This window comes from Stenella coeruleoalba (genome assembly GCF_951394435.1).
Source record: "Stenella coeruleoalba genome assembly, chromosome: 10".
Classification (NCBI taxonomy): Eukaryota; Metazoa; Chordata; class Mammalia; order Artiodactyla; family Delphinidae; genus Stenella; species Stenella coeruleoalba.
In genome coordinates, this window is record NC_137156.1 from 11,967,345 (window position 1) to 11,988,816 (window position 21,472).

At 38.9% G+C, this 21,472-nt stretch overlaps 1 protein-coding gene across 1 annotated transcript in view; it reads right to left on the minus strand.

Annotated features, from left to right (window-relative positions):
• The window catches only part of DTNBP1 (dystrobrevin binding protein 1), a 118,081-nt gene extending 98,794 nt beyond the window's left edge, over positions 1-19,287 (minus strand). Inside the window, exons 1-3 of the mRNA XM_079932721.1 lie at positions 19,156-19,287; positions 6,190-6,243; positions 5,187-5,237 (exon numbers count right to left, since the gene is read on the minus strand). Coding sequence (XP_079788847.1) covers positions 5,187-5,237; positions 6,190-6,243; positions 19,156-19,214 — 164 coding nt within the window. The 5' untranslated portion in view covers positions 19,215-19,287. The remainder of the gene's footprint in view (positions 1-5,186; positions 5,238-6,189; positions 6,244-19,155) is intronic.
• Positions 19,288-21,472: the final 2,185 nt, after the last annotated feature.

The window sequence follows — 21,472 nt, forward strand, 5'->3', positions numbered from 1 at the left end:
AATGAACATAACAAAATAGAAACAGACTCACAGATGCCCAGAACAAATTAGTGGTTACCAGTGGGGAGAGTGAAGAGGGGGAGGGGCAAGAAAGGGGGAGGGGATTAAGAGGTACAAACTACTATGTATGAAATAAGTAAGCTACAAGGGTATAGCACAGGGAATATAGCCAATAATTTATAATAACTTTAAATGGAGTAAAATCTATAAAAAGTTTGAATCACTGTGTTGTACCCCTGAAATTAAAATTGTAAATCAACTATACCTCAACAAAAAAACTTTAAATAAATAAATAGAAAACAAAATAAACCTGAACTCATAGGTACAGAGAACAAACTGGGGGTTACCAAAGGCAGGGGGTGAGGGGTTGGGTGTGGGTGTGTGTGTGTGAGAGAGAAATGGGTGAAGGTGGTCAAAGGTATAAACTTGTAATTATACATAACATACAGCACGGTGACTATAGTTAATAATACTATATTGTATATTTCAAAGTTCCTAAGAGAGTAAAACATAAAAGTCCTCATCACAAGAAAAATTTTTTAAACTATGTGTGATAATGGATGTTAAGTAGATTTATTGTGGTGATTATTTTGCAATATATACAAATATTGAGTCATTATGCTGTACACCTAAAACTAATATAATGTCATATGTCAATTATCTCTCAAAAAAAAAGTTCAGGCTTAAGAAAAAAGAACTCAAATCAACAATCTAACTTCACAACTTAAGGAACTAGAAAAAGAACAAACTGAACCTATAGCTGGCAGTAGGAAGGAGACAACAAAGAGAACTAAGAAAACAATTCCATCTACAGTAGCATCAAAAAAATTTTAGGAATTAACCAAGGAGGTGAATACTTGTACAATGAAGACTACAACATATTGCTGAAAGAAATTTTAAAAAAGACATAAATAGATGGAAAGATATCCCACGTTCATGGAATGGAAGACTTAATATTGTTAAGATGTTGTCAATAGCACCCAAAGTAATCTACAAATTCAGTGTAATCCCTATCAAAATCCCAATGGCATTCTTTGTAGAAGTAGAAAAAAATCCATCGTAAAATTCATATGGAAGGTCAAGGGATCCTGAAAAGCCAAAACAATCTTGAAAAGAAGAACAAAGTTGAAAGACTCACACTTCTTGATTTCAAAACTTACTACAAAGCTACAATAATCAAAATCAAATAATAATCAAAACAGTGTGGCACTGGTATAAAGGGAGACATATAGGCCAATGAAATAGAGAGCCCAGAAATAAACACTTGCACGTATGGTCAAATAATTTTCGACAACTGTGCCAAGATCATTCAGTGGGGAAACGATAGTCTTTTCAACAAATACGCTAGGGTGCTGGGAAAGTGGATATCCACATGCAAAAGAATGACGTTGGACTCTTACTTTAACACCATACACAGAAATTAACTAAAAATGGATCAAAAAATCCAAACATAAGAACTAAAACTATAAAACTCTTTGAAGAAAACATGGGGAAAAGCTTCATGACATGAGATTTGACAATGATTTCTTGGATATAACACCAAACGCACAGGCCACAAAGAAAACAGACAAATTGGACTTAATCAAAATTAGAAACTTTTGTGCATGAAAGAACACAATCGACAGATAAAAAGGCAACCAATAAAATGGGAGAAAATATTTACAAATCACATACCTGATAAGGGATTAATCTCCAGAATATACAGAAAACTCCTAACACTCAATAACACAAAACCACCCTATCCAAAAACAGGCAAAGGACTTGAATAGATATTTCTCTAAAGAAGATACATAAATGGCCAATAAACACATGAGAAACTCACCATCATCAGTCATTAGGGAAATGAAAATCAAAACCACAATGAGATACCACTTCATACCAATGAGAATGGCAAAAAAACCCAACCAGCCAAACAAAAGACCCCCAAAACAAGTTTTGGTGAGAATGTGGAGAAATGGCAACCAGAGAAATGTGCACTGCTAGGGGAATGTAAAATGGTGCAGCTGCTACGGAAAACAGTATAGGGGTTCTTAAAAATATTAAAGTAGAATTACCATATGATTCAGCAGTTCCTTTTTTCAGTATATACTGCCAAAAAACTGAAAGCTGGGTCATGAAGAGATATCTGCACACCCACGTTCATAGCAACATTGTTTACACTAGCCAAAAAATGAAAGCAACCCAAATGTCCATTAATGGATGAATGAATAAGCAAAATACGGTACATTCATACAATGGAATATTATTCAGCCTTAAAAAGGAAGGAAATTCCTTTGAATTCGTGGTGATCATTTTGTAATGTACAGACATATGGAAAAACTATGTGGTGCACCAGGTACTAACATAGTTTTGTAGAGCAAACAAACGAATAGAAAAAGAGATCAGATGTATGGTTACCAGAGGCGGGTGGGCGGGGTGTGGAGGGAGGGGAATGGAATGAAGGCAGCAAAAAGGTACAAACTTCCGGTTTGTAACATAAGTAAGTACCAGGGATGTAATATACAACAGGATGAATATAATTAACACTGCTGTATGTTCTATATGAATGTTGTTAAAGTCTAAGTTCTCGTCACAAGGAAAAAAAATTCTTTTTCTTTTATTTTGTACCTATATGAGCTATGGATGTTCACTAAACTTACTGTGGCAATCATCTCATGATGTATGTAAGTCAAGTCATTATGTTGCAATACCTTAAACTTATACAGTACTGTATGCCAATATCTCAATAAAACTAGAAGACCAAAAAGGAAGAAATTCTAACAAGCTACATGGATGAAACTTGAAATTATGTTAAGTGAAATAAGCTAATCACAAAAAGCCAAATACTGTATGATGCCACTTATAAGAGGTACCTAAAGTAGTCAAATTCATAGAAAGAGAAAGTAGAATGATGGCTGCCAGCGGCAGATATTTGCAAGATCAAGAGTTTTGGAGGCTGGATGCACAACAATGCAAATGTACTCAGCAGTAGTGAATTGTACGCCTAATAATGGTTAAGATGGCAAGTTTTATGCTATATGTATCTTACACAATTTTTTAACAATTAAAAACATTTTACTATTTAGGTATATGCTATTTAAAATGGTCTTTCCTCCACTCAATACTAGTTCCAAAGAGAAAGACTGTGTTTCAGTGCAATGAAGAGACACATTACAGACATTCCTATGGCTGCAAATTTTTCATGTTAAGTCCCCAAATGCACCCCATTTCCCAAAACTACCATACACATAAGTCTACAAGTCTGAAGTAAATCTTTCAATGAAGTTCTTTCAACTAAATCCCTAGATTAAAAAAATAAAGATATCAAGCAAACAGTACACCACTGATTAATTTTTACTATATCTCCTTTCATGTTCACTTACGTTCCTCACTCAACAAAACCAAACAGGAAATTAATGTCAAATTAAGCACTCAGAGAAGAAAAATCCCCAGATTTTGCAACCATAAAAAGAAACCGCATAAAACATTAGAAAAGAGAAAGCAAAATGTAGGTATAGGTGATTGTGTCCTAACACAAGCTGATAAGGCGAAGGAGCACACCCTCTACTGTACACATGGCTCCCACCTATCCATCAGATGCCATGTTACGAGGTACAGAAATGCATATAACAACATATGCAAACCATATACTTATTTCTATAACAGCTTTATTGAGGTTTGATACACCATAAAATTCATGTGTTTTTTTTTTCTTGGCCACACCACGTGGCATGAGGGGATCTTAGTGCCCCAACCAGGGATCAAACCTGCACCCCCTGCAGTGGAAGTTCGAAGTTTTAACCACTGGACTGCCAGGGAAGTCCCAAAATTCATGCTTTTAAAGTGCATAATTCAGGACTTCCCTGGCGGTCCAGCGGTTAAGACTTCGCCTTCCAATGCAGGAGGTGTGGGTTCGATCCCTGGTTGGGGAGCTAAGATCCCACATGACTCCCAGCCAAAAAACCAAAACATAAAACAGAAGCAGTATTGTAACAAATTCAATAAAGACTTTAAAAAAGGTCCACATCAAAAAAAAAATCTTAAAGTGCATAATTCATCCAAGATGTAGCACACCTCAGTACTTCATTCCTTTTCATGGCTGAATAATATTCCATTGTATGGAGACATGAAATTTTGTTATTCATTCATTGACTAATGAATATCTGCGCTGTTTTACTTTTTGGCCATTATGAATAATATTGCTTTATGAATGATACTGCTGCTATGCACATTTGTGTATAGTTTTTTATGTGGACATAAGTTTTCAATTTTCTTGGTGTGAAACTGCTAAGTCACATGGTAATTCTCCTTTTAACTTTTTGAGAAACTACCAAACTATTTTCCAAGGCAGTGATTTTACAATCCCACCAGCAGAGCATAAGGATTCCAATTTTTCCACATCACTGCCAACACTTGTTATTGTTTGTCTTTTTGATTATAGCCATGCTAGTGGGTATGAAGTGGTATTTCATCGTGACTTTGGTCTACACTTCCCTGATGACTAACGATGAGAATTTTTTCATGTGCTTATTGGCCATTTGCCTATCTTTTTTATGGAAATGTCTATTCAAATCCTTTGCCTATTTCTTCACTGGATTATTTGTGTTTTTACTGTTGAGTTATAAAAGTTATTTATACATTCTAGATACAAGTACCTCAACAGATGTATAATTTGCAAATATTTTCTCCCATTCTGTGGACTGTTGTTTCACTTTCTTGATAGTGTTCTTTAAAGAGCAAAAGTTTTAATTTTGATAAAGTCCAATTTATCTTTTTTTCCTTTGTTACTCATGCTTTTGATGTCATCTAAGAAAATCACGTATTTTAATATTAATCTGCACGTCAACAGAAATGGATTGGAGAAGAAATGGTAAAAAAATTAAGAATCAAAGTAAAAAAGAAAAGAAAATTATTGGGGACTCAAATCCAGAATTGATTTTCTTGCAACAAAGAAACCATAATACATGCACGTGATAAAGTTATTGATTAGTAAACACAACAGTGATCAATATGCTAGAAGTCTGAATGGCCTTTGTATTAATCAGTGAAATGCAAAAGCCCCTCCAGGAACACAAATAAGTAAATAATTTCCAATCTCCTTGTTAAGGTAAAATTTAGTTATTTTAAGGTTTCTATCTATAAGGTTATAAAATACTTTTAGACAATAGTCAGAAGTATAACCTTTTTATTCAAACGAAAACACTTACCTGCTCAGTAATTCTAGTCCAGCAGAGCACTTTGGCAAATATGGAACAGTCCTGCCAAAAGAAACACTTGTTTTATTAAAAACTGCTGCTGATTTAGGCCAACTTAAAAAAAAAGTTACGTATAATAATTTTGATGCTGTCAATCATAATGTGGAATATTTTTAAATCACTAATGGCAATTGATCTAAACTTTTAGAAAAATGTATTGTTATTCCAAAGTTAATATACTGCAATATACTATCAACCATCAATTTGCCCTATAGATCTTTTTTTTTTTTTTTTTGGGGGGGGGTACGCGGGCTTCTCACTGCTGTGGTCTCTCCCACCTAGGAGTACAGGCTCCGGACGCGCAGGCCCAGCGGCCATGGCTCACGGGCCCATCTGCTCCACGGCACGCGGGACCCTCCCGGACCGGGGCACGAACCTGCGTCCCCTGCATCGGCAGGTGGACTCTCAACCACTGCGCCACCAGGGAAGCCCTGCCCTACAGATTTTTAGCACACAAGAATAAACACTTTAATAGAATGTTACCTAACAAGAAATTTTTTTAAAAGCTCCTCATCTCTAGGTTTAAAGTGAAATTTGGTCATGTGCTTTACTTTATTAAAAATGAAAAACTGCACAAATTATACTAGTGTTTTCATATAAAACAGATAACACAGCTAAAGAGGCTCACTTGCCAAGTACTGTTTCATTATCAATTTGCTTCTCAATAATGGAGAACTTTTACTGTGCTCTTAATATACAAATAAAAATGATTAATTGTGATCAAATAGCCATTGACTGTCATGGAGTAAAACAATTACATGTCACCATTTTTCAACCATTTTACAATTTTATCAGAAAAATTTCCAGTGTTACAAAATTTAGAAAGAATCAATAAATTGTTTAGTCAGATGCATTCAACAGATATAAAATCAATTAAAGTAATTATACTATCATGACTACAACCAAAAGTTGTATGAAATTTAAGTCATAGTAAATTAAATCAGGACGAGCTTACCTGGGTTTGTTTTTTACTTTAGCTTCTCTTGATCTGTCACTTAAAGTCTTCAGCCTATAATTCAACAAGTATAAAATATCATATTTTTACAGCTTAAGAGATTTCTTTCAAATGCAAATTTCACAGCTCATAAAACTTTGGGTTGGATAAGCTAATTTTTTTTTAGCAAGAATTAAGCACCTCTACAGACAACAAATATTTGTTTACTATATATCAGACATCACAAATGGAAAATTTATAGCAAATATTTTTATATTTTTCTTGCCCCAAATCCCTTTTCTAGAAACATTTCCTAAATATGACTGGACTAGAAAACCTCACTACTCTTGGCAACATCAGAAAAAAAAAGTGGTCTCCATAGGTGAACTTGATCGGCAACAAAGATATCTAAGCAGCACATTTTTTTTTTTTACATCTTTATTGGAGTATAATCGCTTTACAATGGTGTGTTAGTTTCTGCTTTATAACAAAGTGAATCAGTTATACATATACATATGTTCCCATATCTCTTCCCTCTTGCGTCTTAAGCAGCACATTTTTAAGTAGATAACTATGCCAGGCACTGTCTAAGTGCCAACATTCAGAGAAATTTTAGCTATTGATAAAAGGCTTTCTAAAATACATTACAAACCTCCTTCATTAAAGAGGTCTTGGTACATTCTATTGAACATTTTCTGATAACTCGGCATCATTATCATGAATACCAGTGACTGCATTTCGTGGCAAAACAGTACTCTCCTTAGATGTTTCTGAACTAGGAATGTCTCTTCATTTACCAACTCGAAACCAATCTAAAGTGGTTTTCTGAGTTTGTTCAGGATCCTACATCTATTTCTTCAAAATTTAAATTTTCCATCTCTACCATTGGTCATCTGGTATCAGCTACCACTTACTGCTTCTGCTAGCTATTTAACTGTAGCAGCCTACTTCCCTTTTATTTGCTTTTTAAAATTATTGGGCTGGGAAACATAAACGGGCTAGAAATACATATGTAAAATAAAATAAATAGGCTCTTCTATATATAAAATATGAAGTTCATAAACTTCAATGTTTTTTACTTCACCAGCCCAATTTTTACCTACCTTTAATTGTGGACTCTGTATCATATAACAGACTGCCAAAAAGCAAATGCTAAATTATGAGATAATCTCAGATAAAATGAGATATCTGGACATGTTCTTCTTAATCTGATTACTTCCACAAATATTCATTTCTAAATAGAGTCTGAAGCATAGGCCACAGTACCCCAGCTAGCTCCACGAAGCGTTTGTAAAGCTAGACACAGGTGCTCCTTTCTCAAGACACTTTACTGCACTCAGTCAGAAACTGTCCTAGCATACAAGGTGACTCTCCTATGAATGCCCCAACCCTTTGTTGTACAGTTGTACGTGCAAGCCCTGACAGAGGATAACAACTTTTTGGTCAATAATGCGTGGCTTAAAACCAGAAAGGGACTTCTAGTGTCAAGTCATTTTTTTAAACAAGTTGCAGTGTCAATTTCATACTAAGATTTTTTTTTATATTGTTCTATGTTCTTTTTCAAAAACTAAAATATTGATGAGATCAATTCCAATACGATGTTAAAAAGACTTAGCAATCTCTTTAATACAAAACTATTTGTATATATCTCTCCAGATGAGTTGAATTTAAAAAGTCTAACCTGTCCCAGAAAAACAATATAAATTTTCAAGCTTAGCTTGGAAACTAGTAAATCCGGTTTAAACTAAGATTAACCAACAGCTACGGAAAGGTATTTTAATAGCCATTCAACCATTTCCACTCCAAAAGCTGAGAAAGGCACTTAGTTGTGACATCCGAGGTAGAATTATACTAGGATAGGCAGACACAGCAGTGCATTATACTCAAAACGATTCTAGTATTATATTCAGTGATTTGGGACAATTCCATATCGTTAGGTGTTACAAGGATATTGAAAGCTCACTGCTAAGACCCTCTTTGAACCATTCATTATAGGACCTAGCAAATCTTTAGGTTAATATTTCAAATATTTATTTCTGAAAAAAATGTTAAATTTCTTAATTATAAGATATCAAATGTGGGGTTCTCCTCCACACTTCCCCAAAAGAAAGAAAGAAAAAAATAGTTTGGAATAAAAGAGGAAGGAGGAGGCTTATAGGGAGCTGAAAATAAAATTGTTGGAAGGTCAGTAAGAGCTTCCCCAGGTGGCTCCTTAACAACCACTTACTTTAAAAATTGGTCTTTAACCAAATGTAATGTGTGGAATTTATCTGATGTGGATTTGAACAAATCAACTGTACAAAGACATTTCTAAGAACCAGGAAATTTGATTATGGACTGGAGAACTGATAATATCAAAGAATTAGTGTTAATTTTGCTAGGTATGATATTGGTGTTGCATTTATGTATTTTTTTTCGAGATGAAAGCTGATGTATGAGAGATGTAAGAGCTTAGTCTGAGGTTTACTTTATAAATAAGGGAGAGACAAAGCAAATGTGGTAGTAGTCGACAACTGTTGAATCTGAATAATGAATATATGGGACTTGCTGTGTTATTCTATTTTTGTATATGTTTAAAACTTTGTAAAAATAAGTTTTAATAACAAGAAAAGCCTTTTATATATTCATCTTTCCTCATCACACCTTCTCCATATAAATCATCAATATGCCAAAATTCAGAATAGAAACTGCTGTAGAAAACAAAGTAGCAAGAAGAATGTTGGAAACAGTGAAGAAAGTTCAGGAGAGAAAAAGATAAAATAAGAATAATAGTCAATGTAACACTTTAAGTTGAAAAAAAATAAGGTCAGACCCCCAAAAAAGCAAGACAGTTCTTTTTGAAGTATATACTCAAAACTCAGAATTCAACTGAAAGTAGCTTACCATTTTTATTTGGGGATAACTCTATTTAAGTTTCTCACAGTGAGTCTGTGCTGGAAACAACCCGCTAATAAAGTCCCACTATGTCTTGACACACTGAGAAGGAAATACTGAGCTGAGTGAAATACCCCAGTTTTCTAAATCATAAAATAGGAGTATTGTACTTACCATAATGATGTGACACAATAAGTAAAGGAAATATGACTTTGGCAGCAAACTATAATTGTAAATTATAAAACCAATTCAAACAAAAAGTATAATTAAAAACTATCTCCAGGGCTTCCCTGGTGGCGCAGTGGTTGAGAGTCCGTCTGCCGATGCAGGGGACACGGGTTCGTGCCCCGGTCCGGGAGGATCCCACATGCCGTGGAGCGGCTGGGCCCGTGAGCCATGGCCGCTGGGCCTGCGCGTCTGGAACCTGTGCTCCGCAACGGGAGAGGCCCCAACAGTGAGAGGCCCGCGTACCGCAAAAAAAAAAAAAAAAAAAAAAAGATCTCCAAAGTTAGTAAAAATTATCACCATCATGAAAGGTAAGAAGCCAAAAAAAATAAATAAATAAAGGTAACAATCTATGTACATTACAGGGTCAAAGTAAAATAAAGTAGAGGTCCCCCGATGCACCAGTTCCCATAAAAGCCTTCTCCACTGTTCCTAATCGTCTTCACAATACCGCATACCCCCAGGGAGACGTGAGTGCTGCTGTGTGAGTATATTAATACACAGACTTCTAAGTGAGCCACCTGACAATTATTTTCTACCGGAAGCAACTAATGCACACTTCAGAGTTCAAAGCACTTACCTTCAAATTCATGACACCACAATATTTTATTTTTAGATTGTTGCAAAGACTTACCTTAATTTGACCCCAGCACGTTTATTTTTTTTAAGCTTTACGGAAAATACTAAGAGGGAGGCATCTTACTACGAAACGGAGATAACTAGCAAAATTGCTTAGACAAAAAGTTTATAAAGTAGTTACACAGAATGAGAGGTGGAGCACGACAATGACTGATGAGCAGGAAATGTGCTTTCTGGACCTGACTGGATGGCATGAGGGACCTTGACGGCATTCCATTTATCCTCACTTCAATTTCCTACTCATCTAACCCCATCAGCTATTATGAAAGGTGAGGATGGCTGCTTTAAAACACCACAAAATGTGTTAATTACCATATTTTGTCCTTTAAGGCTCATTTTCTTGTCTCCATTGTTCCAACTCTAAATTCTGTTTATGAATAAAAATCCAATCTATTATATTTTTCCGTTAATGTTTATCATTTTTTCTTTCTTTTCTAAAGCTAAGATCAGGAAACACGAAAGCATTAACCACACGTAAAAGTGCACATGACCCCAAAGCTCTGAAGGCTGAGAGATTCACACAAAAGCCAGAGACTCAGGAAGGGGAGAGAGGACTATACCCTATCTCTATCCTAATCACCCCCAGACACACCACTTCGGTCCTGACCTCTCTCCTGAGTGTTTCATAAATTTCCAGCTGCTTCTTGGACCTCACAGCACATTCACTGTCAACTGCTCCTTCTCTCTCAAAACTACTCAACTTCTCTCCTGTTGGTAAATGACATCATTATCTAAGATACTGCAAAATTAACATCCTCAATTTCTCCACCTTTTTCACTTCCTAGTCTCACATTTTATGAAATCGACCAGTGCCTGTCATGTCAGGACTATTCCCTCCTTCAATTTCTATTCTCTCTCGCCTGCCCCCTAATTATAGCCTTCTTAATACTCTCCCTGTTCCCCATCTCTAACCCTCCCATCACATCGCCTCCCAAATTATTCTTCCAGAAATATAGGTAGGCTCAGGCCGCTCCCCTCCACAAAAACCTTCAGAAGATTCAGTCAACCTAAAAATAAGCAAGACCACCCTATATAAGATAGCAACCTCCCACCCCAAAACCCCTTAACCTACTTTATTTTTAGCGACAGTACTTATGACCTTCTAGATATTCTGCCTCCTGCCAGTAGAATGAGCGCAGGGACGTTATTTGCTGTCCGGTGTATGCATTCTCCACTGTAACCCCAGTGCCTGTCAACACGTAAGCACTCAATAAATATTTCATAAATGAATTAATTTAGCAAAGCACTGAAGACCCTCTATTATCAGACACTAAACTTCCTTTCCAGGTTCCTCTTCCACAAGAGCTTCATCTCTGAAATCCCTCACCCATATCTATCCTCATCCCTCCTCATTCTTCAAGGCCCAGTCTAGAAGCCACCTCCTCTTTGAAGCCTTCCATAATGCATCTGAACTAATGACTCTTTCCTCTGGGCTCAAAAATCACATCACTTCTATCTTTCACATTCAGTTCCTTCTGCTTTGCTTTATGTTTACCACCAGTCTAGGGCATCTGGAGGGCAGAAACGGTTTTAGTTAACTTTGTAGCCCCAAGATCTAGTCCAATACATAGACACTGGCAAAGAGCAGGTGAAACTGAGCCTGTGGCCTCTTAAATCTTTTTTTTTTTTTTTTTAAGAAATGAAAAAAGCTTCTATTATAAAGAAGACTGAGTTCCTAGCCTAGTGTCTGCCACTTGGTAGGAACTCAGTAAATGCTTATTAAGTCAAGTTGAATATTGAGATGTTTTTCCTGCTAAAGGTAAGTAATCATGGAAGAGTCAACATTTTAGGCAAAACCTCACCATTTTACCACACTGTGAATTAGAATGTTAGCTCCTCTCCTTTGAGGTTTTGATACTACAGAAGGGAAGAAGAGGAAATGAGTGCAGTGGGCAGGGCTGGACGGCAGGGCAGAGGTGGCTTTGAGGAGGAAGCACCCACTATCTAGTTGCAACACTTGTATCCATATCCAAAAGCACCCAGAGCATTTACAGACAGGAAATGCCAGGCAGTGACAGGCAGCTGCAAACCCTTGGTAGATCTGATTGTCAGTTTCCTGAAGGGTTTTACACGCCTGCAGGCTTCAGTCCTGGGGCCGTGGGTCACAACTACTCAGAAGGTAAAAAATCAAAGACCAGAGTGGATTTGAAGTAAATGCTTCGGTAGGTCCAAAAGTCTCCCTCAGAGCTCAAGCCAGTCCCTAAAAAGTGGATGTTCTGTGTGAACTCTCCGAAAGGCTCCTAGAGCTCCGAGGGAGTTAAATCAGATGAGGATTCATGTAGGTGAGGGGGCAAGAGCGAAGCTGGGAGGCAGTCCCCTCCCGTGGCCTTTGGACTAGCTGGCCACCTAGTTAGGCCAGAAAGAAAGCAACATTATTTCTAGGTTTATCTCGATTTTGACACAGCTATTATTATGAATAAAAAATTAAAAATTACAAAAAAGATCACGAGTCCATGGACGATTTACAGTCCCTTGAAGGCCAGCAGCAATCTTTCCACAGCCCTCAAGCTTCATTTTTTCTAAGTTTGAATGGAAAGTTGAAATTTTTTATGTCCATCAAATATGCTTTAATCACTAATGTGACATTCTCTTGCAGGCTGATAAAGAAAATTCCTATTTTACTTTAAAAAAAAAAATAATTGCCTACATTCCAGCTCCAGATATATGAATTTCAGAAACTGAAAATGAGCAGAAAAGCCCTGAGGAGAGGCTGCTGCTATGGGCTGCTGTGAAGATCCACGTGAAGGAGCTCAGGAAAGCACCAGGCCTTTCTTCTCTACTGAGTTCCTGGGGCAACCCAAACAGATGAAGTTTCCAATTATTTTGTTTCCAATTATATTTTCTACGGGCACTAACAGCAAGTTCTAAAGGAATGCCAGGTCCAGTTGGGTAGTTTTGAGAGGTAGGGTCATGTTGCTTTCATCCCTGAATCCCTCAGTGCCTTCATGCAATATATACATGAAGCTGTGTTTAATGTCACCTTTTCCCAGCCTGGCAAAATATTCAAAAATACGTTGATCTTAGGCTGAATATGAAACAGTTTACTAAAAGGAATTACATGGATTTTTTCTTGTTAAGAATCGCCTAGGAGAGCACCTCAATACATAAGGCAACTGCTAATGGCTATAAAAGAGGAAATCGACAGTAACAAAATAATATTGCGGGACTTTAACACCTCACTTACACAAATGGACAGATTATCCAAAATGAAAATAAATAAGGAAACAGAAGCTTTAAATGACACAACAGACCAGATAGATTTAATTGATATTTATAGGACATTCCATCCAAAACCAGCAGATTACACTTTCTTCTCAAGTGCACACAGAACATTCTCCAGGATAGATCACATCTTGGGTCACAAATCAAGCCTCAGTAAATTTAAGAAAATTGAAGTTATATCAAGTATCTTTTCTGACCACAACACTATGAGATTAGAAATAAATTACAGGGAAAAAAACGTAAAAATCACAAACACATGGAGGCTGAACAATACGTAACTAAATAACCAAGAGATCACTGAAGAAATCAAAGAGGAAATCAAAAAATACCTAGAGACAAATGACAATAAAAACACGATGATCCAAAACCTATGGGATGCAGCAAAAGCAGTTCTAAGAGGGAAGTTTATAGCTATACAAGCCTACCTCAAGAAACAAGAAAAATCTCAAATAAACAATCTAACCTTACACCTAAAGGAACTAGAGAAAGAACAACAAACAAAACCCAAAGTCAGCAAATGGAAAGAAATCATAAAGATCAGAGCAGATATAAATGAAATACTAGCAAAGATGAATAAAACTAAAAGCTGGTTCTTTGAGAAGATAAACAAAATTGATAAACCATTACCAGACTCCTCAAGAGGGAGAGGACTCAAAACAATAAAATTAGAAATGAAAAAGGAAAAGTTACAACAGACACCACAGAAATACAAAGCATTCTAAGAGACTACTACAAGCAACTCTATGCCAATAAAATGGACAACCTGGAAGAAATGGACAAATTCTTAGAAAGGTATAACCTTCCAAGAATGAACCAGGAAGAAACAGAAAATATGAACAGACCAATCACAAGTAATGAAATTGAAACTGTGATTAAAAATCTTCCAACAAACAAAAGTCCAGGGCCAGATGGCTTCACAGGTGAATTCTATCAAACATTTAGAGAATAGCTAACACCCGTCCTTCTCAAACTCCTCCAAAAAACTGCAGAGGAAGGAACACTCCCAAACTCATTCTATGAGGCCACCATCACCCTGATACCAAAACCAGACAAAGATACTACAAAAAAAGAAAATTACAGACCAATATCACTGATAAATATAGATGCAAAAATCCTCAACAAAATACTAGCAAACAGAATCCAACAACACATTAAAAGGATCATACATCACGAACAAGTGGGATTCATCCCAGGGATAAAAGGATTCTTCAATATACGCAAATCAAGCAATGTGACACACCATATTAACAAATTGAAGAATAAAAACCATATGATCATCTCTACAGATGCAGAAAAAGCTTTTGACAAAATTCAACACCCATTTATGATAAAAACTCTCCAGAAAGTGGGCATAGAGGGAACCTACCTCAACATAATAAAGGCCATATACGACAAACCCACAGCAAACATCATTCTCAATGGTGAAAAACTGAAAGCATTTCCTCTAAGATCAGGAACAAGACAAGGATGTCCACTCTCACCACTATTATTCAACATAGTTTTGGAAGTCCTAGCCACGGCAATCAGAGAAGAAAAAGAAATAAAAGGAATACAAATTGGAAAAGAAGAAGTAAAACTGGCACTGTTTGCAGATGACATGATACTATACATAGAGAGTCCTAAAAATGCCACCAGAAAACTACTAGAGCTAGCCAATGAATCTGGTAAAGTTGCAGGATACAAAATTAATGCACAGAAATCTCTTGCGTTCCTATACACTAATGAAAAATCTGAAAGAGAAATTATGGAAACACTCCCATTTACCATTGCAACAAAAAGAATAAAACACCTAGGAATAAACCTACCTAGGGAAACAAAAGACCTGTATGCAGAAAACTATAAGACACTGATGAAAGAAATTAAAGATGATATCAACAGATGGAGAGATATACCATGTTCTTAGATTGGAAGAATCAATATTGTGAAAATGACTATACTACCCAAAGCAATCTACAGATTCAATGCAATCCCTATCAAATTACCAATGGCATTTTTTACAGAACTAGAACAAAGAATCTTAAAATTTGTATGGAGACACAAAAGACCCCAAATAGCCAAAGCAGTCTTGAGGGAAAAAAACGGAGCTGGAGGAATCAGACACCCTGACTTCAGACTATACTACAAAGCTACAGTAATCAAGACAATATGATACTGGCACAAAAACAGAAACATAGATCAATGGAATAAGATAGAAAACCCAGAGATAAACTCATGCACCTATGGTCAACTAATCTATGACAAAGGAGGCAAAGATATACAATGGAGAAAAGACAGTCTCTTCAATAAGTGGTGCTGCAAAAACTGGATAGCTACATGTAAAAGAATGAAGTTAGAAAACTCCCTAACAGCATACACAAAAATAAACTCAAAATGGATTCGAAATCTAAATGTAAGACCGGACACTATAAAACTCTTAGAGGAAAACATAGGAAGAACACTCTTTGACATAAATCTCAGCAAGATCTTTTTTGATCTACCTCCTAGAGTAATGGAAATAAAAACAAAAATAAACAAATGGGACCTAATGAAACTTAAAAGTTTTTGCACAGCAAAGGAAACCATAAACAAGACGAAAAGACAACCCTCAGAATGGGAGAAAATATTTGCAAATGAATCAATGGACAAAGGATTAATCTCCAAAATATATAAACAGCTCATGCAGCTCAATATTAAAGAAACAAACAACCCAATCCAAAAATGGGCAGAAGACCTAAACAGACATTTCTCCAAAGAAGACGTATAGATGGCCAAGAAGCACATGAAAAGCTACTCAACATCACTCATTATTAGAGAAATGCAAATCAAAACTACAATGAGGTATCACCTCACACCAGTTAGAATGGGCATCATCAGAAAATCTACAAACAACAAATGCTGGAGAGGGTGTGGAGAAAAGGGAACCCTCTTGCACTGTTGGCAGGAATGTAAATTGATACAGCCACTATGGAGAACAGTATGGAGGTTCCTTAAAAAACTAAAAATAGAATTACCATATGATCCAGCAATCCCACTACTGGGCATATACCCAGAGAAAACCATAATTCAAAAAGACACATGCACCCCAATGTTCATTGCAGCACTATTTACAATAGCCAGGTTATGGAAGCAACCTAAATGCCCATTGACAGACGAATGGATAAAGAAGTTGTGGTACATACATACAACGGAATATTACTCAGCCATAAAAAGGAACGAAATTGAGTCATTTGTTGAGATGTGGATGCATCTAGAGACTGTCATACAGAGTGAAGTCAGAAAGAGAAAAACAAATATCGTATATTAACGCATGTATGTGGAACCTAGAAAAATGTTACAGATGAACCGGTTGCAGGGCAGAAGTTGAGACACAGATGTAGAGAACAAATGTATGGACACCAAGGGGGGAAAACAACGGTGAGGTGGGGATGGTGGTGTGCTGAATTGAGTGATTGGGATTGACATGTATACACTGATGTGTATAAAACTGATGACTAATAAGAACCTGCAGTATAAACAAACAAAAAACTAATACTAAACTTTCTTTGGGTTATTTCTATGAAAATATGTTAATATAAATGTTTCAGACATCACATGAAATTTCTAAAAATCTTATATGTTCTGGTATAATGTTGTAAGTCATAATTCTAGGTATTACTTTAAAATGTGTATCTCAGAAATAACTAAATTTCCTTGTCAATTGCATTATTATGAACTTTCATCAAATCTTTAACCGTGGTCATTTTTAAGTCTTTTGTCATTTACAGACAGTTCTGGGTGTACTCTGATGCTTCTGCAAAAATATTCCTATAAAAGGGTTTCATCTTCAAGGAATTCATGGAAAAGACTCTGACAAGTACAGGTTTCTGGTAACTGACTTATACTGCTGAACTGAATAAATAAGCATTTTCAGAACTCTAATGGAAAACTGATGAATTCATAAAAGTGCTAACAAAAAATCAAGATAAAAAAATTAATTACATGGGACTGAGTGAACTGATGAGGATGATTATAATTTTTGTGACTTTCTGTTTGAATAAAAAAAAAAAAAGAATCGCCTAGGAATTGGTGGACCTGACAAAGGTGAACATCAGAGTTTAAAGGTGCCAGTCACAGACATCCCTTGAAGATGAGTTATTTCTCTGCCAGGTGACAGGCTAATGGCACACACTGACAGTCCAGTGCTTTGTCAGCTGAAAATGACCTGTACAAGGAAGCCAATGAAGGGCCTAAACGGAATGAAAGCCCTCTCAGGATGTCTAATCCCAAACTGGCCCCAGTTTATGGCATCTTCAAGAGGTAAGGTCAGTTTCCAAGGCGTTCTACCCAGATCCCCTCAACCCTCTCCCTATCTAAACTCGGGTTTTCCAGATCTCTCAGGATGGTTTGGGTCCAGAATCTATATTCCTTGGTAAGCTGAACCTTCTTCAAGCCAATGTCAGGAGAATGAATGGGTTCAAAGGCAACCACATGACCTAGGGAGTTGCCGTAGTTGTAACTCCCAAAAGATAGACTGTTTCGCCATCAAGTAATTCCTTGCGCTGATGACAACAGGGCTGTCCCAGATGTGTTTATCTGTGATCATTCTCACGCTATCGTTCCAGCATTATACCCCAATTTTTCAATACAATAATTTACGTTCTGAAAGGAAGTTACTTTTTAAATTTAAAAGGGGGGGGAGGAAATGCAAGTATGCAAGCACAGCATCAGTGAATGACTGCTACAGCATCTACAACTAATATTCTTAAGGACACCAAACCAAGATTACCAAAAATGCTTTACATGTAAGTGCTCAAGTATTTGACAGTTTGTTACTACGCAGCACCCAAGAGGCAAACAATATAAACATTTTTGTCCCATAAAATTTTAGCTAACGTCTTTCTCATTAGAAATTTAAAACATGATGGAGAGGTCCTCATATTCAGAGCATGCTCCAAAGGATTCGTAATCTAAAGGTGACAGACAAATCCTTTATCAAAGTGACACCCTTTCTAAAGTAATGGAAAAACTAAAATGAATTAAGCACTACAATAGTGACATAGTGTGACTGCCCTGTTTTACTTGTTAATTCATTCATCCTCACAATAACCCTATGAGTACCATCTTCACCCTCGTTGTCCAGTCGTGGAAACTGAGGCAGAGAAACTTGCAGAAACACGTTTCTGCGAGTTTCTGGCGTTAGCGTCTATGCCTGCGGTTCCCAGAGTTTGCCGCACACAGGAATCACCTGGGGGTCTTTAAAACCCCATCGCCAGTCTGATGTAATTAGTATTGTTTGCGACCCAGGCATCAAGATGGTTAAAGGTTCCCAGGTGATTCTAAGCAAAGTTCGGGAACCGCTTGGTCCGTGTGCGCTTCACCACTAGGCATTAATAGTACTGCCATAGTTCTGTTGTTTCTGTGGCCCTAGAGTTTCTTCACTGAGGCGTTAAACCCGAGGCAAAGGTAGAGAGAGAAAGCAAAAGGGAAAGAGGCACCAAGCCTTGGCAAAGGTTCAGCGAGCGAACCGAGCGCGAGGTTGGACAGGACGCGCGGCCGGGCCCCGGTGGGTGAAGGCTGCCGCGCCCGCGACCTCCGGCCTGGGGAGGGGGCGGCGGCCCGGCTGCAGGCGGGGCCGCAGAAGCTCCGAGGCCCGAGAGAGCAGGGGTCTCGGCGGCGTGGGAGGGGGCTCAGGGTCACCGTCCCCCCGGGGCAGAGGAGCGGGGAGGCGCGCTCGCCCCTCACAAGACACACCCCTGGGCCGGCCAGGGCTGCCAGGAACGGGTTGCACGATCCCCGGCGCGCCCGCAGCCTTCCCGACCCCCTTCCGGGCCCGGGGCGCGGGTCAGAGCCTGCCCGGTGGGACCTAAGTTACTTTGTGCGGCCGGACAGACGCCGGAAAGTTCGTTACTTTCCTCGAGCTGGCTGGGATGGGAGGTGCGGGGCGGGGTGGGAGTTGGGGAAGAGGGAGGGAGAGGGACCGGACCGGGGTGCGTGGAGGCCGCGTCCCAGTGCCCCCCGCTCTTCGGCCCGGCCCACGGGTTCCCTTTCCGTCCCCCACCGTGTACCTACCCGGAGGTGAAATCCTGCTGCACGCTCAGCAGCCGCTCACGCAGGGTCTCCAGCATCATCGCCGCTGCCGCCGCCGCCGCCGCCCTCAGCCCCGCGTAAACACCGCGCCGCACCTGTCACGGCGCGCCCCGCACTCTCGCAGCCGGCCCCGCCCCCGGCCCGCTCTCGCCTCCGCGTCGCGGCCCCTTCCGCGTTCCCGCCCCCCGCTCGCGCGCTCCCGCCCCGCCCCCGCCGCGCCCAGGCTCGCGCAGCCGCAGTGGGCCCCGCCGGGCTCGGGCTGCGGAAAAAGGGCGGTCCTTCTCTCCTAGCCGAGAAACTGAGCGGCTCGGATGCTTTTTCCTAGCCCAAAGCCAGGCCCTCTCCTTTTCCTCTTTAAAATTGAAGTGGCCACGTGAAAGAATGCTTTAAAACCAGCGCTTCTTTGAGTGAGTGCAGCGTTTGTTTTCACAGTTTGGAAGAGAGATGGATCAATTTCTTACATAGCGTGCACCTCCCCTGTAGCAAACACTTTCGTGGACTCTGGTTCCAGGATCTGACCCCGCTGGCTTTGACCTTGGATGAGAAAATTATTCTGAGCCTCGGTTTCTTCATTGATAAAGTGGCAAAAATCAACTGTTCCGACATCTTTACTTTCCATTCTCTTTTCAACCTACCCCATCAGGCTTTCGTGCCCTTCACACCAAAGGAGGTGGCCTTTGTCGAGTCACCAGTGACCGCCATGTTGCCGATACCATTTGTCACTTACCTGCCCTGATGTTTTTCTCGACCTCTCGGTGGCTCTCAAGCAAGTCCTTATCCCATTCTTCAAGACACGTTCTTCTCTTTCTTTCAAGCACTCCATTCATGCACTCTCCCTTCCTGTCCACTCCTCCTCCTACTTCAGCAGCTGCTCCCAAGGCCACATTTGCAGGCTCCTGCTCTTCTCCATGTATGGCCCCCTCCTAGGTTATTCTATCCATCAGGATGCTGTAAATCCTATCGAATCACCGGTGAAGCCCAAATCTCCATCTTCAACCCTGTCCTCCCTCCCCCTCCTTCAATTCCTACCAGTTGCTTACTCCACCTGTATCCAACAGACATCTCAAACCCAAAATACCAAAAATTGAAAATTTTATTGCAAACTCACTTTCAAACCTAATCCCAGTCTCTTCCATCTCAGTAAGTGGCACCACCATACACCAAGTTGCTCAAGTTAAGCCACCTGAAATTACCATTTCCTATTTTCCCCACCTGCTGAATATTAATTCATCAAGTCCAATCAACTCTATTTCTAAAGTATTGCTAGAACCTGCTCCTCTTTTCACTATAATCACCCTGGTCCAAGGCACCATCATCTTTCACCAGGAACACTGACAAGTCTCCTTATTCTACTCTTTTGCCATGCACACGCCTGTAACTCATCCTTGATACAGCAGCCAAGAGAATTATTTAAAAGAGCAATCATATTGTGTCGCTTTCCTGCATTAAATCCTTCTGTGCCCTTAGAAAAAAAGTCGACCTCCTTACTCGGCTTACGAAGTCCTAAAATTTGAACCCTTCCTGACACTCTATCCAAAGTAAGTACTACTCACCTATCATTCCTTGACATTTAAGCCATAGTAACCTTTGGTATGTTGTGTGTTCCCTGAAAATCCTGGATTCATTTCCTTGAGGCCTGTTCACAAGCTTTTCTCCAAATTGTCCTATGGCTGGCTCCTTTGTGGCATTCAGATCTCAGCTTAAACATCATCCTCTTAGGTAGATCTTCCCTGATCATTCCAGTTACCAGCCCAATCACTTCCTGTACACTCTGTTTTTCAACTTAGTACATAACACTGTCTGATAATTTATTTAATAATTGTTTAAGAAAAAGTTGTTTATTTATTTGCTTACATATTTATATTAAAACCAGCTCTGAGACTAGGATGAGGTGGGCAAGGCATTCACCTCAGGTGTAAAACTTAAGGGGAAGCCAAACCCCTTAGTAATCAAGATGAATAATATTTTAATGCAATATTCAAAAAACTTTAATGAAAAATTTTCTGATGAACAAAATATCAAAATTTTAAGCTTTAAGACAGATAGGATCTCTCTTTATTTTAAAGACTGTGCCAGTGGTAAAGAATCCATCCTGCAATGCAAAGGACGCAGGTTCGATCCCTGGTCAGGGAACTAAGATCCCACATGCCGAGGGACAACTAGCCCACGTGCCACAACTACTGAGCTTGTGTGCCTCAACTAGAGAGAGAAAACCCGCACGCCACATCTAGAGAGAAGCCCAAGCGCTGCAGCGGAAGATCTCTTGTGCCACAACTAAAGACCCGACACAGCCAAAAAT